The sequence below is a fragment of the Puntigrus tetrazona genome, chromosome 11, assembly GCF_018831695.1.
Source record: "Puntigrus tetrazona isolate hp1 chromosome 11, ASM1883169v1, whole genome shotgun sequence".
Classification (NCBI taxonomy): Eukaryota; Metazoa; Chordata; class Actinopteri; order Cypriniformes; family Cyprinidae; genus Puntigrus; species Puntigrus tetrazona.
The window spans coordinates 983747-998456 of NC_056709.1; the positions used below are offsets into that span (position 1 = coordinate 983747).

Sequence of the window (14710 nt, forward strand, 5' to 3'; positions counted from 1 at the left end):
TATCCTGGGAAGCTGTGTAAGTTGTTCTGGTGCAACCTCACAAAATCAACATATGCATTGTGTGCAAAAAAAAGAAAAAAGTCATTTTTTGGACGGTACCAACAACACCTGTCAGGTGAAGGAGTCAGAACAACCCTTGATCCAGTCGAACCTGGAGCCGAGAACTGAAGAGCTGCTGATGAGAGTATGCTTGAACCAAACCTTTGAGCAAATTAAAAGATTTTTTATGGTAGAATTGATTAAGACTAGTTCATCCACTTTATGTGCTTTATAGGAGCCATGAAAGCATTAATGTTGTTGTATAGTATCTTTTCTATAGTCTATGATCGCATGTCTGTATGTATTATTTGGTGGACGAGATTAATTGCGTCCATTTTGCCATTTCTTGAGGGCCGCCATCTTAAACAGGATGTGATGTATCGAGGGGAGCGGGAAGGGAAAGGTTTTTTTGGACCTGCTCATGAACTTTCTTTCGCAGTTTTGTCTTATTTTTGTTACAATAAACACCAGACTCAATCAAAAGTTTTTGGAGCAGCGTTAATTCTATTGTTTTCACACAAAAGTAGCTATATATATATCTATATATATATGTACTGTATGTCTAAAGGAAGCCACTACATGCTTGATAACTTGTAGCCTAGGCACGTTCCCTTTCGATAGTTTACAGGAAACGGTTACCATGCAGTGAGTGTTTCTAGGCCGCTTCTCTTTAGAGAGTGTTGTGTTCAGGCTTCACGGCTCGTTTGGGCTCATTTCTGGCACCAATATGAATGTAGTACGGCTTTCTGTGGACGCCTCCATTCTTCTGAAGCTCTTTGATTGGTTTAGCCGTTTAGACTCTCATCCCTTCAGCATGGTGCTTTACTCATATTGCATGTTATTTAGTAGAGCGTGTCTGAAACACAGGAAAAGATGAGCAGCTTCATCTCGTGCAGATATCGTACTATCAGCAGGATGCGTCTCAAACATTAAACGCTACTTCACTGCAGCGAGAGATGAAAACATACCGCTGGAAGCTTTCTTAATTCCTGTAATATTGGCTGTTTGTTTTTTATAAAAGAAAAAAATAACATGTTAAGTCATGAACATGTGATGCACGTGAAATGTAAAATGAAATGAAAAAAAACTAAAAGCTGGTAGCACTTTCTATGAAGCTGGTATTTCTAATACATAATATAGAATTATCATGAATGCATAATGCATTATAAAAAATGTATAGTGTGTCATAACATCTCATCAAATCAATAATTATAAAAACATTGTAATACAATATATTACAATCACAATATTATAATACATTATAATGTTCACGTATTTGTGATTATAACTTTTCAGAGTATGATTATTTAGAACACACAATAAACATCATTTTAAATCTTTAAAAGTACTTCAACAGCTGCTGTCAAAATAATCAAACTGATATGAGACTTATAATGCATTATAACTATGAGAAATATTATCCAGTGTCACTTTAGTGGATAATTTGTGTTAGAAATGATCATACTCTTAAAACCGTATTACAAAGTTATTAATAATGCACTATGCATTCATTATAATGTCTTAAGAATACCCTTTTTTATAAAAAAAAGAAAACAAACTGATTTTTTTCACTTCTCTTTATTCCTTTTTTAAATAGAAAATCAAGTGATTTGTATCCACTGTAAAGGATATGTCATCATACTGTTGCATAAATATGACATGCTAATAATCCAGCACTGCTATGTATAATGTAAAGTGTAGTTTAGCCAGGCAAAGCTAGACCACATCATTAATTAGTGATGCAGTCACACACTTATGGCAGCCTCTTTTTTTGTGTACGAATTACTTCGAAGAGTATGTAGGTTGCTAAAATGTTGCTTCTTGGTGGTTTTTGAGAAATGCTAAGTGGTTTCTAAGGTGTTCTGAGTGGTTGCTAGGTGGTCGCCCAGTCAGGTGCTGGCTAGGCAGGTATTGGGTGGTCTGTGCGGTTGATAAGCGGTGTTGGTTACGGTGCTCTACGGTTAGTCTAGCAGGTTAACGGGCTCGCATGTGCTCGCGTCTGATGTTCTTGGACAGCATCGAGCTTCTCTTACAGCAAGAAAGCACTCCTGCTCTTGGCCGTCAGACTTCAGACACATCCACGGTGTCATTTTCAGAAGGCTTTCCAGTCCCCTCATACCAGCCGCACGAGCCGTCGCCGTGTCTGATGCAGGCAGACTCGTGAGCAGATTCCCCGTCCTCAAACGGCCATAAGGACGACCAGTCTGTCAGTATACACTCGTTTTTGGCGCTGGGTTGACATGGCTTTTCAATGCAGGTAGAGATCTGCAGAGATCAGAGAATATAGTGTTATATATGCAATGCGATGCGATACGATATTCTCGCCATTAACTATTTGCTTATTAGCATGCCTACGTGCATTGTAAAAAATAGTACGGTAAGCCCATTAAACGTAACGTTATCCAATCATTTTAAGGACATTTCTAAAAAATATTATCATCTAGGATGAAGTAAATGCATGACAGTTTATTACCATGCAGGTACAGCCCATCAGATATCTGTATTTGAGGTTCTCTTTTTGCATCATGGAGAGTTTGTCCCAGAGCTCAAGATAGTCGCACATTGAAACGAAGAATCCCTCGGGCGTGATGCTTCCTGTGAGACAACACACACACAGGATCATTACTTTCCCTGAGCTCCACCTATACAGTGTTTAGAGTTAAATCATGTTTATCTCATGAGTCAGCGGTTTGCTTCTCTGGTCACATGTTTTCATATCAGCCCTGCTGAAAAAAACTGTACAAACCTGTCCAAAACAACGGAAAATGTAATGGATTGAATGCTCTTAATGGGAATAGTGTTGGTTTTAATGGGAAGTGTAATGGTGTCTACTAGTATGTGATGGATTCTATTGGTGGGACGTTTAATACTATTGGAAATTTACTAGAAAAAGGTAATGGTATTTTAATGGAAACCATTAGTATTTCTGTGATGGTTTTTATTGGGCTTCTATTGTTTTTGGGGGTCTTTTAAACTAAAATAAAAATTTAATATATTTTTCATTACAAAAACAGACACCATTAAGTATCTGAAATAACTTGCAATCCAATGAAGATCACCAGAAATTGATTCATGCCAACCCTTTCCATAATTAATGAGCTGGACTAAAGTAAAAAAAAAAAAAGTTATTTTGTGCATTCTGTAATCAAATCAATTGAGGCAGATGCGCCTGAACAAGTATGTGTTGTCTTTTTATGTGAAATATGAAAATTGAGCAAGATTGAGGTGTACTACTGACACCAGAGCTTTTTTTTTGGAAATCATGGGTCAAGTACCGTGCACTTCTGTCGTGTTTGTTTTGTTGGAGGTTTGTGTGTGGTTGTTCTGTGGATTACTGGCCAGACAGTCAGACAGCTTGATTTGGGCCTCGCGGCTTGAGGTCATAAACCTCTTCTTGGCTAAAGAAGAGACGTTTTCTGTCCTCAAAGGATTTTTTGAACTCTTAAAAGCCAGTTAATCCGTTTGTGAAATGCTTTTACCTGAAAGCAGATACTGTCCGTGGCCCAGTCTGGTCCCGCACATCGAAGACATCTCATTCGTGTAGACATGCTTAATTTCATTAATTCTGTCAAACCCCTTGAACACCTGCAAAAACAAGAGTTTGTTAGCATTGCAGCCTAGCAAAGTCACCATGCTACATTTTTATTTGCCCATTCGAATTGATTCAAATTGGGTCACTTAAACTTTAGTAGTCAGTAGTCACATGTTTTCCTCTTTGTTCAGTCTATAATCGACAGGACGCCCCGGGAGACTGGAACTCTGCCTCCATTTCAATGGTGGACTATTTGTCATTTTCCCAGCAGAACATTTATGTGTTCATCAAGTACTTTAGCTCACCTTTATCACTTGTATTTCATACTGAATTCTTCCCATGCCGGGTATATTTTCATCGCTGGGTATGATCTTCTCCCCAGTTACCTCAGCTCGCATCACTAATCAGAAACCAGTCAGATGTTATTACTAGTGACACTGAAATCAAAGAAAACCTTTCCATGAAATCAGCTTCTTCTAGAAACATGCACATGCTTTATCTTGTATAGCCTTAGTCTCATTTCTTACAGTTAATAAGAATGTTAATAAGCAATTTTTTAATAAGCAAGCTACATTATGTGCTAAGCAAATAAGAGTAACTTCCTGTCTTACAGTATACATACTTTAGCAATTCAGTTAGAGTGAAGTGCAGATGTACCTAAAATCTATTGTAGCTGAAAAGAACCACATACTGTTACCTACACGAGCTCATGAACTTTATCTAACGGCTTTAATCTGACTTTATTTGTAAATTTGATTCTATACTTTCTCTTGTATGACAACATTGTTTTGAAATGCTACTAATAGCAGAAAAGCCTCATGTGTTAGGTGACACAAGACGTCCAGTAGATTCTCAGGACTGTTTAGAAACACATTTTGCCTGTGTTTTGTGTTCAGAGGCTCTTTTTTTGGAAGTTGTTGTTCTTGGTTTGCTTTGGCCGGTTCCTGTTAGGTTTTCGAGTACATTCTGATTTGTATTTACTGATTGTGTTCACCTGTGTCTCATTTAGGTTTTTTATTTGGTACTGACGTACTTACAGCTTTCGGGTTCAGTTGTTTTGCTATTCTCCCACAGTTCCTTGTGCTCCTAAGTGTTTTGTTTAATAAAGATATCAAGCGTATTCAGATCCTTGAATATATACATGATAAACGGACCATTTGAAAGGCATGGATCTGCTTGCGGTACGACTGATCCTCCACGAGGACCGCATCAGTGCAACATTTTCTGATGATTCCCTGATTGCCTTCTTTGTTCCCTTCTTAAATGAATCACTGAAATCCATCTTATATGATTTTACGATTATGATTTGTGACACTGACACAATTTTAAGATACAGCAATCTCGATCCATTGAACCACAGGTGAGGAGGATAAAAAAGCTGATCGAGGCCATGTTTGACCTGTGGAAGATTCTGAAGTCTATCTGTTATCATTGGTTTCAACTATTGTTTCTATAGTTAATATTGTTCACTTGTGTCTCCTTTAGTTTCTTATTTTCGGTTTTTCTTTGTTTTTGTCCATGCCTATTCTTCCTTGAGCGTTTCCTCCCGAGTGATTCTTTTCTCAGCCCACAAATAACCCATGACAATGAGAAAGTTATCTAAGTTTGTCCAATGGTTTAAATGGTTCTTGCAATCTTGTTTTAAAAAATACATTCTCTTGAGTTCAAGCACGGAAAATATATTATATCCATTCACTTGTTTACAACACTTGATATTTGAGTGCAATTAAATCTAAATTATTAGCTTGAATCTACTTTATTCGTCTGCTGCGTCAGGAGGTCGCTTTGCCAAGAAGAAAGAATTGGCATCGAATTGCACCACGAAAGAGCTAAAACATCTTCTGGTTACAAACGAGCGGGACGTAGTTGTTTTCTAGTTGATGGATTATGTGGATTTACTTTGTTGAATCAATGAATGCTACAGGAATCTGCATGTCTTTATAACCTCATGCCGGTCATTCCATGCCTTATTGTTCCCGAACAAAGACTGGAATGCCAAAGCAGCTCTGAGGCACTGAGGCAGGAATTCAAGCCAACTCTTTCGTGAACATTTAGCAGAATATTTAAACGAGCGTGCTGCAAAAATCAGATCGGTCTTGTTTTTCAAAAAGTATCTCAATATTCTTAAAACTAGACCAATGTACCCGAGAATCAGAATAAATAAGACTTGTTTCCAGACAATACATCTTTAAAATCAATGTTGCTTTTTTCTTTTGATTGATGTCTTTGCACTTGTGAGTAAAAACACTTTCACTTTCGCTTGTATATAGACTGGATAGACTAGCCAGATGTCTGGAAAACAGGACTTAGTTTTAGACTAGATATTTTGTCTGTGAAGTAAAAATTTGTTGCGGCAAAGCTGGTTGAACTTGGGTTTCTGCCAGCAAATGAAGGTTATGATCCAAGAACAATCTGATAGTAGTCAACGACCTCAATCGTGACTTTATTAAACTTCAGATTACATTATTACATCTTATTCGTAAATACAAAGAACTGAGAACTCTTACACAGCGGTTAATAGATACGCCAGATCAGTGTAAAATAAGGGATCTGGTCTTTTCTCAATGATTTCTCAACAACTAAACGTCTCCTTGATTGTGATGGTTATTATATAAGACATGAAATGAACAGAGCATAGACAGGGTTTGTTGGACGTACCTATGTCAGACATGCAGAAGAGCTGCTGAGGGTGTCCTGGAGCACAGCTGCAGGCCTCCACCTGTCCATTCAGTGCCACGGACGAGAAGAAGAGCAGCGCTAGAGTCACAGCCGCGGACATCCTCTCGCTCTCACAGCGCCTCGGAAATGATCGGCTGGATGAAATACACACGTCTGGCGTTCCTCTGTCCGTCTGCAGTGATCTCCTTCTCTCTCCAGGCACTGCGGGAGTCTTATAGCTTTCATGTCTGGCGGAGGAAAGGACCACCCTTCTAACTAAACAAACCCCACCCTCTACAAACACACAAGTGTTGGTTTTTATGGTTATGGTAACTCTTCATGGACGTAATAGCTTTTATACTCTACAAACTAGGTTTTCCGTCACTCTACAACTAAACTCTCCACAGAAAATGACAGTTTTTTAGACTGATCGTAAGCCTAAAGTGTGTTTGCACACACAAACGTGTGTTTAACAGGAGCTTCCAATGAAGAGGAAAGTAGACATAGACAAACATGATAGGTCTACAAAATATAAGCTGATTGTTGAACCTGTAACAACATTGTGATTAACCAAAGATGTCGATCCAGGAACATGTCGCATGTGGCAAAAAACAGGTTCACACACACACACACACACACACACACACACACACACACACACACACACACACACACACACACACACACACACACACACACACACACACACACACACACACACACACACACACACACACACACACACACACACACACACACACACTCACACACACTCACTCTCTCTCTCACACACACACAAACACTCTCACACACACTCTCACACTCACTCTCACTCACTCTCTCTCACACACACACACACTCTCACACTCACTCTCTCTCACACACACACACACACACTCTCACTCTCACTATCACACACACTCACTCACTCTCTCTCTCTCTCTCACACACACACACAACACACTTTCGCACTCACACTCACTCTCTCACACTCTCACTCACTCTCTCTCTCACACACACACACACTTTCACACTCACACTCACTCTCTCACTCACAATCACACACACACACACACTCACACTCACTCTCTCACACACACACACACACTCTCACACTCACTCTCACACACTCTCTCTCTCTCTCTCTCTCTCTCTCTCTCACACACACACTCTCTCTCTCTCTCTCTCTCTCTCTCACACACACACACACACACTCTCTCACACTCACTCTCACACACACACACTTTCACACTCACTCTCACACTCACTCTCTCACTCACTCTCACACACACACACACACACTCTCACACTCACTCTCTCACTCACTCTCACATACACACACACACTCTCTCACACTCACTCTCACACACACACACTCTCTCACACTCTCTCACTCACTCTCTCACTCACTCTTTCACACACGCACACACACAGGAGTTTTTGGACTGGAACAGATTCATTCAGATCAGACTCGGTTCTCGTATGAAACACTCTTTCTGTCATCGGTTCCCCGTGGAAATAATTCTGTTTAAATGCTCTGTTGCACTCAGAAATGTCAGATAACAGAAGTCAGATTGGTTTGGTCACGCTGCGTGTGATGTTAAGCATCAGTCTCTCGTGGGTAGCACATAAAACTCATCTTGTTCTCACATGCTTGATTGCTAGACTGGAGATGAAGGGATGGATTTAATAATCATCAGCAACACACCTGTTTCTCAGGCACAGCAAATGACTAAGAAGATGAAACAATAAAGGTTTTTATTGGCCTGTCTCTGGGATTAAATGGTGTTGTCTCATAACGCAATGACCAGTTCCTGGATCCTTTCGTAAAGTCAGTAACCGCTGCGATTATGGATCATGCATATTAAAAAAAGTCAACAGTGAAAACAATGACTCTGTGTTTCAGATCTCAATGCCAACATTTCCTGTGGTGGTGAAGATCGGACACGCCCACTCCGGAATGGGGAAGGTATGAGAAAATCTCTGTGAAAACAGCATGCGTGCACGTATCACTTTATTATTATTTACTTACTATATTATTTATTGGTTAATATTTAATTTAGTTGTGCACCAATTTGTGCACTAAATTTTGTTAGACTGTGTGCACTGCTGTGCAAGATTTATAAATCATGATTCAACAAAAACTGTATTATAAATTCAGAGAAAAAAATAGGGAACACTTAATAACTATTAACTCTTCCCTCGATAAAGTCCTAGTTTGCTGCTTATTAATAGCTAGTAAAAGAAGTTAAATTTAGGCACTGGGTCGGATTAGAGATGTAGAAAAAGTTTGTGGAGAGTAAGTCATTAACATGTGCTTAATTATTACTAATAAATGGCTAATATTCTAGTGATATGCATGTTAATAAGCAACTGGTTAAGAGACCCTAAAAACACTTGCCCTGCGCAGCCTTAGAAATGTGTTTTTACATAGATTTCATGCATGGAAAATCATTTAATATACTCTAAATTCATTACGAACAAATTGATGTACCTGTATGCATTTTAGGTGTATGTTTTCTCACTAATAATCCTCACGACTATTAGTGAATGTCAGCCGGCGTGTTACTCGTCTTCCTTTAATAGAGCAGATCACAGAAACCACACACTCCACCCAACATATCCATTAATGAGTGTCTGCACATTCATAACAAGACAGCATTTTAACGGACCTTTGCCTTGGCAGGTGAAAGTTGACAATCACAGTGACTTCCAGGACATCGCGAGTGTTGTGGCCATCACTCAGACCTACACCACCACAGAGCCTTTCATAGATGCTAAATACGACATCAGGGTCCAGAAGATCGGGTCTGACTACAAAGCGTACATGTAAGTCCAGCTGTCTGCGCTAAGCTAGTAGACCCTCAAAACAGCCACGAAATGACAATTAATGGGACACGAAATGTGATATTATATCATAATAGCAGTCTGCTATAGGAAACGGTCACTTCCTGGTGGACTATTCCTTCGATAATGATTGAAGTGATGCAGTATGTGATGTGTGAAATGATAAATGATTTCGATTCACAGGAGAACATCCATCTCTGGCAACTGGAAATCAAACACTGGCTCTGCCATGCTGGAGCAAGTAGCCATGACTGACAAGTGAGTAAGACAGACGGGAACGCTTTGGATCAACTTGCTGTATTGGAGCCGTCTTTTATCTACAGCATGCCAGCTTTAATGGAACTGCTATAAGGAACTTTATTAGACGATTGCAAAAATGACAGCAATATGGCAACAGAAAGAAAGACATTCAAATAGGACAGTATAAGTGACCATGGACCACAACCAGTCACAGGGTCGTTTATTTTTAAATTGAGATTTCTGAAAACTGAATTATAAATAATTGCTCTTTCCATTTTAGGATATAGGACCGTATTTAGCCGAGATACAACTATTTGAAAATCTGGAACCTGAGGCTGCAAAAACGCACGTCCAAATATTGAGAAAATCATGCATCAGTAATCTGAAACACAAGTTCACGAAATAAGATATTTACTTGACCCATGCAGTGTATTATTGGTTATCGATATAAATATGCTGAGCTGCTCCAGGCTCACATGTATGCTGATTTAGCAAGCAATCCATTGTGAGCTTGCTTTTTTGCCAATATATATATATTTTCTCCTTGCAACTAGTGAAACCATATTGCCCAGAGCAACAGATGAGTTTAAAATCACATGTGTAACATGTAAAGTGAAAGCTCTTCTGTCCTGCAGATATAAGCTGTGGGTGGACGCCTGCGCGGATGTCTTCGGAGGTCTAGAAATCTGTGCCATTAAAGCCATACATGGGAAGGACGGAAAGGACTATATCACTGAGGTGAGAGCACACGAGCACCTGACCTCTGATGTGAGCGCATGTGAGCTGATAGTTGAAGATCAACCCCAGACAATGAGACAGAAATGTGTAATAAGTTAGAAGATTACAGCTATGAGAGGAGGCGTTGACCGCAGGGACCGAGTATTGTGCCAGGACGCAGACAAATGGGTGCATGCCTTGTGAGGTTTTGCAGAAAACACATAAATCCTCGCCAGATCCTTTGTTAGGAATGTGAGTCAGACACTGCAATGCTTCTTTGGAAGCTGGCCGTTGTGCTCATGTGAGAAAAGAAAACAATTGTTTACCTTACCATTTCCTCACATGCGTAGGCAGTTCGCTTCGTGCTTGGCATTAAACAGGAAATCTGGCCCAAAAATGTGGAACAGTTCAATGCAGTGCCGGTAAACCCAGTCTCATCAGACAGGCGTCACTCATGTGATTTAACCACAGCGGGTTTTGTTATGACTAAAAATAATTGGGTTTTATGATATTTTAGAACTCTTTCCCAGCCTTAAATCAAAACCATTTTAAATATAACACATAAAAGCCAGGTTTATGGTCACAGTCACACTTTTCATTGCATTACTTTAATAAAAAGCTAGTTTTGAGCACCAGAATCGAAATATGTTAACCTCACATTAGAGACAATGTCAGATGTCCTAGAAAATCTTGTGGTTTTCCTGGAAAATTATTATTTTAAAAAATGTAATTGTTTTCCTTTAGCCGAAAAAAATATTTTAGGATGCACGGCAATATTTAAAAATATTTTTGTCAGTATTATTAGATTTAATTTAACATTAAAAAGCAATACTTCCCCTTTTTGTTGCTGATTTTATAGTTTTATAGTCATGGCCGTAAAAAGCGTGTTTTTAAAGACTTCTTACGAAAGAGGAATATATTACTTCAGAGTGTGAGCCATGTCTTGTATTTCCAGAAGAAACTGAATTAAAACTGTCCTGGAGAAGAATACGATCACAGAACGTAAACTTGTCACTCTTTCACGCTCAATAAAAACTGTACAGCTTCCAAATGAGATATATCACTAATGAATGGAAGCTCCTTCTGTCCCGTCTGAGACGGTGGTCCTCTGTGGAAGTGGAGACACTTCTTGATCTCACAAGAACAATAAAAATGTTTCACTTTAATTATTTTCATGTGGTAAAAAAAAGACAATATTTGGAGTTTCCATCGTGGAAGGATGTGGTCACGATTGTTTACTCCCAGCGGCATGCCACAATGACAAAATCATCTCACTGTCTCCAAAACGGACAACGTTCTGCCTTTAGCTGCCTTCGTCTACGGCAAATAATCCCATGTTACATGACGAACTGGCACGGTCAAATGTAGCATGCTGCGCAAGTGCTTCGTCTTATTGTAGGAGTGACATGGCGGTGTTGCCATGGGAACTGTATTCCGCGTGAGCACACCGTGAATGAGCGCGTGTTAATGCTAGCGTGTTTGGCTGCAGGTGGTGGGCTCGTCCATGCAGCTGATTGGAGATCACCAGCTGGAGGACCGTCAGCTGATCGCTGCCATCGTTCTGGCCAAGATGAACCAAGACTCGGGACGCGCTACAGCTCGATCCCCACAGAGACCTCCAACCACTGTACAACCTGCACAAGTACGGTCATCACGACACCACTGCACCGCGACACCACAAGACCAGACAGACTGAGTAAAATAAACATCAAGGGGTGCTCCATCCCAAAATGCCTCCTGAGCCGTAAAAGCTTGCGATTGTCCCATTGACATGCATGTCCAGGGAAGTATGAAAGACATCGTCTGAATAAAGTTTTGTTTTATTTCCATGCAAAAAGCAATCTCGTCATTACGGTCGAACCCCAGATGGAGCATTCGACTATTCTGAGGTTTGACGGTCGTTATTGTTTGACAATCACAAACTTCCCGGGTTCTCGTCAAAAATATCTTCAATTGTGTTCCAAAGACGAGCAAAGCTTTTAAGGGTTTGGAACGGCATGGAGGTAAATGATTAATGACAAAAAAAATGACATTTTGGGGTGGAGTAACCCTTTAAGTTTGTAGTATTTATTTGATTTCCTTCTAGTATCACTCGCAGACAGGTTTGCTAAATAGTCTTCCAGCTTAAACCTGTTCAAAGAGTGTCCACATTAATAAAGTATAGGTTTTTAGTTTGTCAAACCACAGAAACATGTGTTATTAGCCACCCAGCCAAATATAGGCACTATAGCATTCAGTATCACGGGTCATTCATTTGTGATACTGAACCCCATGTTGCGTAGCTTGTAATATATTGCCCCATATACACATACAAGATGGCGGTAAAGTGATTAATGACTAATTGTTCATTTTGGGGCGAAGTAACCCTTTAAGATTTAAAATGTGTTTAGAAACAGTTCTCAACAACTGCCTCTGGACGGACTTTAAGTGCATCACAGAAGAACTCATAAAGGCTTATTAAGGAAAGTTTCTGTAAAACAAATTAAAAAGGCAGCTGTTAAAAGAACAGTGTTGAGCAGCAAACAGGTTTTTTAGTCAGACATCTTTTCCACCAACATGTGCATGGGTAGATAATGACAGAATTTTAATTTTGTTTTGGATGAACCGTCCGTTTAGAGTTCTTCCTATAATTGTTTCTGCGGCTGTTTTTATGTCTTCTGACTAGTGTCGCCCCCTGGTGTGGAAGCAGTGGAGACGCACAAAGACTATAACCCATTTGAGTGTGTGTGTGTGTGTCTGTTTGTTTGTCTACAGAGCGCTGCCTTAAAAGAAAGCCTGACTGACCCCAGCAAGACCCTCGGCCAGCGGCCCCCTCCACAAGGTTGTTTACAGTACATTCTCGACTGTAACGGAGTTGCAGTCGGACCAAAACAAGTCCAGGCAAAATGATTTCCGCTGCCTCAATTCCAGATACACGGTTCAGCCCACGATAAATCCAATGCTCAGTTCACTCCTGCCGGTTGAGGTTAAGATAGTGACAGACGCAGTAGTTTGGAGCTTGTGCTCTTCAGAATCTGCCTTGACTGTGTCGTTCTCCCTTATGAAGTGTTTTTCTGTATTGTTCACATTTCTGTCCTTGTCTGCTTCTGATGGCTGCATTCGTTTCCTTTGTTAGTCGCGTGGTTTCCAGGGTTGTCGCTGCCGGCTAAAGAACAATTCTAACTGTGCCTACGCAAAGTCCAGTGCTGTGGTGTCTCATGTGGTCGAAATGTACAATGAAGGATTGTTGACCTTTTGTACTTTAACTTTTTTCAGTAAGGGCAGTTTCTAAGCGTGTAGTTGAGATTTCTTTGCTTTTGGATGTGTGCAGTAACATTTGTGTGTGCGTGCTAAATGTGTGATGTTGTTGTTTTTTTTTATTTATGTAGTGTTTGCGGTTTTGCATGAGCGATGTACAAGCAAGCTTGTTGTCGTAAGTCCATGTGTTCACATGCTGAATGCACAATACGTGTGTTCGATAACTTAGTTGTTTTTTTTTTAATGAGATGTGTGTTTTTACTATTTCCAGCATGGTTTCTAAAGAGGTCTCAGAAGGTATTTCTTTGGAATTGGTTGGATCTGTCTTAAACATTTTAGCATAAAGAGTTTCTTTACGTATAGCCATGAGGATCCAAAAAACTGCACGGCCATCACATTCTAAACGTATGCCAGTCAATTTTATGATCAGGTTTAATGAAGGTTTCAGAATACAGTAGGAGGCTAGATTTAGCAGATGAGCCCATCCTCCCATGACCTATTGATTGTCATCTTATGTTATATATCCTTCTGAGCAATACGGAGCCTACAGTAGAGGAATTGTCGATATAGGTGAATCACAAGAAACATGTCAAGAATGTGTAGGAACTTGGGAAACGCCTTTGATTTCTTAACATTTAAATTCAAAACACATTTGTAGTAATACACTAATCAGAATCTAATGACAATTACCACAAGAATAAATGAAAAAAATTTCACGATTTTGTCGTGAAATGTGACCTAGACGAGTTTTTGTGACATTCACCCAAATAAGACAGCAAATTTTGCAAGATTTCTTACAATAATCTTATGACTGTTTACAGACTGATTGAAGTATTTTGTTTCTCACAGCCATCACTGCGTCATGAATGCAATGCAATTTCATGGTATCGCTAGAGGTACCACTTTTTAGCCATTCAGTGGAGTCACTGTTTTTTATGCAAAGACATTCAACTAAATAAGCTAATATTGCCATAAAGATTTGGCCTTGACATTTAATAACGCAATATTTGACAAACAATGAGATTTTCCAGTTATAAAGACATGATTCTTAGTGTTCTTGGACAAGACTGCAAATGTACAAAAGGGATGTCTGGCGTGTTACCAGTGTAGTGCCTGTTCTGTATATTGATGTTTTTATCTGTTTAATCAACATGCAAGATGGTATCTATAATGCGCAAGAGGTATCTATGTTCAGAGTTTAAAATATGTACTTCTATTGCATGGGAAATGTTTACTTAAGTATATTTGCATGCATTACCAAAGAGTAAAAAATCTGAAATATTTTTGTGTGGGAAAAAAAAAAAAAAAAAAAAAAACTTAATGAAATCAATGAATGTACTCATGATTCTTGTGTAGAATCATCTCCATTTCTATATGCTCATGTAGCGTCCCATAGTGTGGTCTGACCTTATACCCGCTGACTTGGGTTGATTAGGCTTT

At 39.5% G+C, this 14710-nt stretch overlaps 2 protein-coding genes across 2 annotated transcripts in view; one reads left to right on the forward strand and one right to left on the reverse strand.

Moving 5' to 3' along the window:
* Positions 1-14710, forward strand: part of syn2b (synapsin IIb) — a 58924-nt gene that overhangs the window by 40956 nt on the left and 3258 nt on the right. Inside the window, exons 6-11 of the mRNA XM_043251601.1 lie at positions 8136-8198; positions 8916-9058; positions 9260-9334; positions 9952-10054; positions 11523-11675; positions 12788-12854. Of these exons, the coding sequence (XP_043107536.1) occupies positions 8136-8198; positions 8916-9058; positions 9260-9334; positions 9952-10054; positions 11523-11675; positions 12788-12854 (604 nt within the window). The remainder of the gene's footprint in view (positions 1-8135; positions 8199-8915; positions 9059-9259; positions 9335-9951; positions 10055-11522; positions 11676-12787; positions 12855-14710) is intronic.
* On the reverse strand, positions 1597-6516 carry LOC122353725 (metalloproteinase inhibitor 4-like). The gene is made up of 5 exons (XM_043251610.1): positions 6230-6516; positions 3877-3971; positions 3519-3624; positions 2513-2634; positions 1597-2304 (listed from the first exon to the last, which is right to left on the reverse strand). The coding sequence occupies exons 1-5, from the start codon at positions 6348-6350 to the stop codon at positions 2101-2103; spliced, it is 648 nt and encodes a 215-aa protein (XP_043107545.1). The 5' UTR covers positions 6351-6516; the 3' UTR covers positions 1597-2100.

Bases quoted from the DNA above. Each gene is read 5' to 3' on its own strand.
- LOC122353725 (XM_043251610.1), bottom strand. From the start codon at position 6,350: ATGTCCGCGGCTGTGACTCTAGCGCTGCTCTTCTTCTCGTCCGTGGCA. The intron at 3,972-6,229 runs GTACGTCCAACA...GTTTCTGATTAG, and splicing joins CTTCTGCATGTCTGACATAG to TGATGCGAGCTGAGGTAACT. The intron at 3,625-3,876 runs GTGAGCTAAAGT...TTGTTTTTGCAG, and splicing joins ATGAAATACAAGTGATAAAG to GTGTTCAAGGGGTTTGACAG.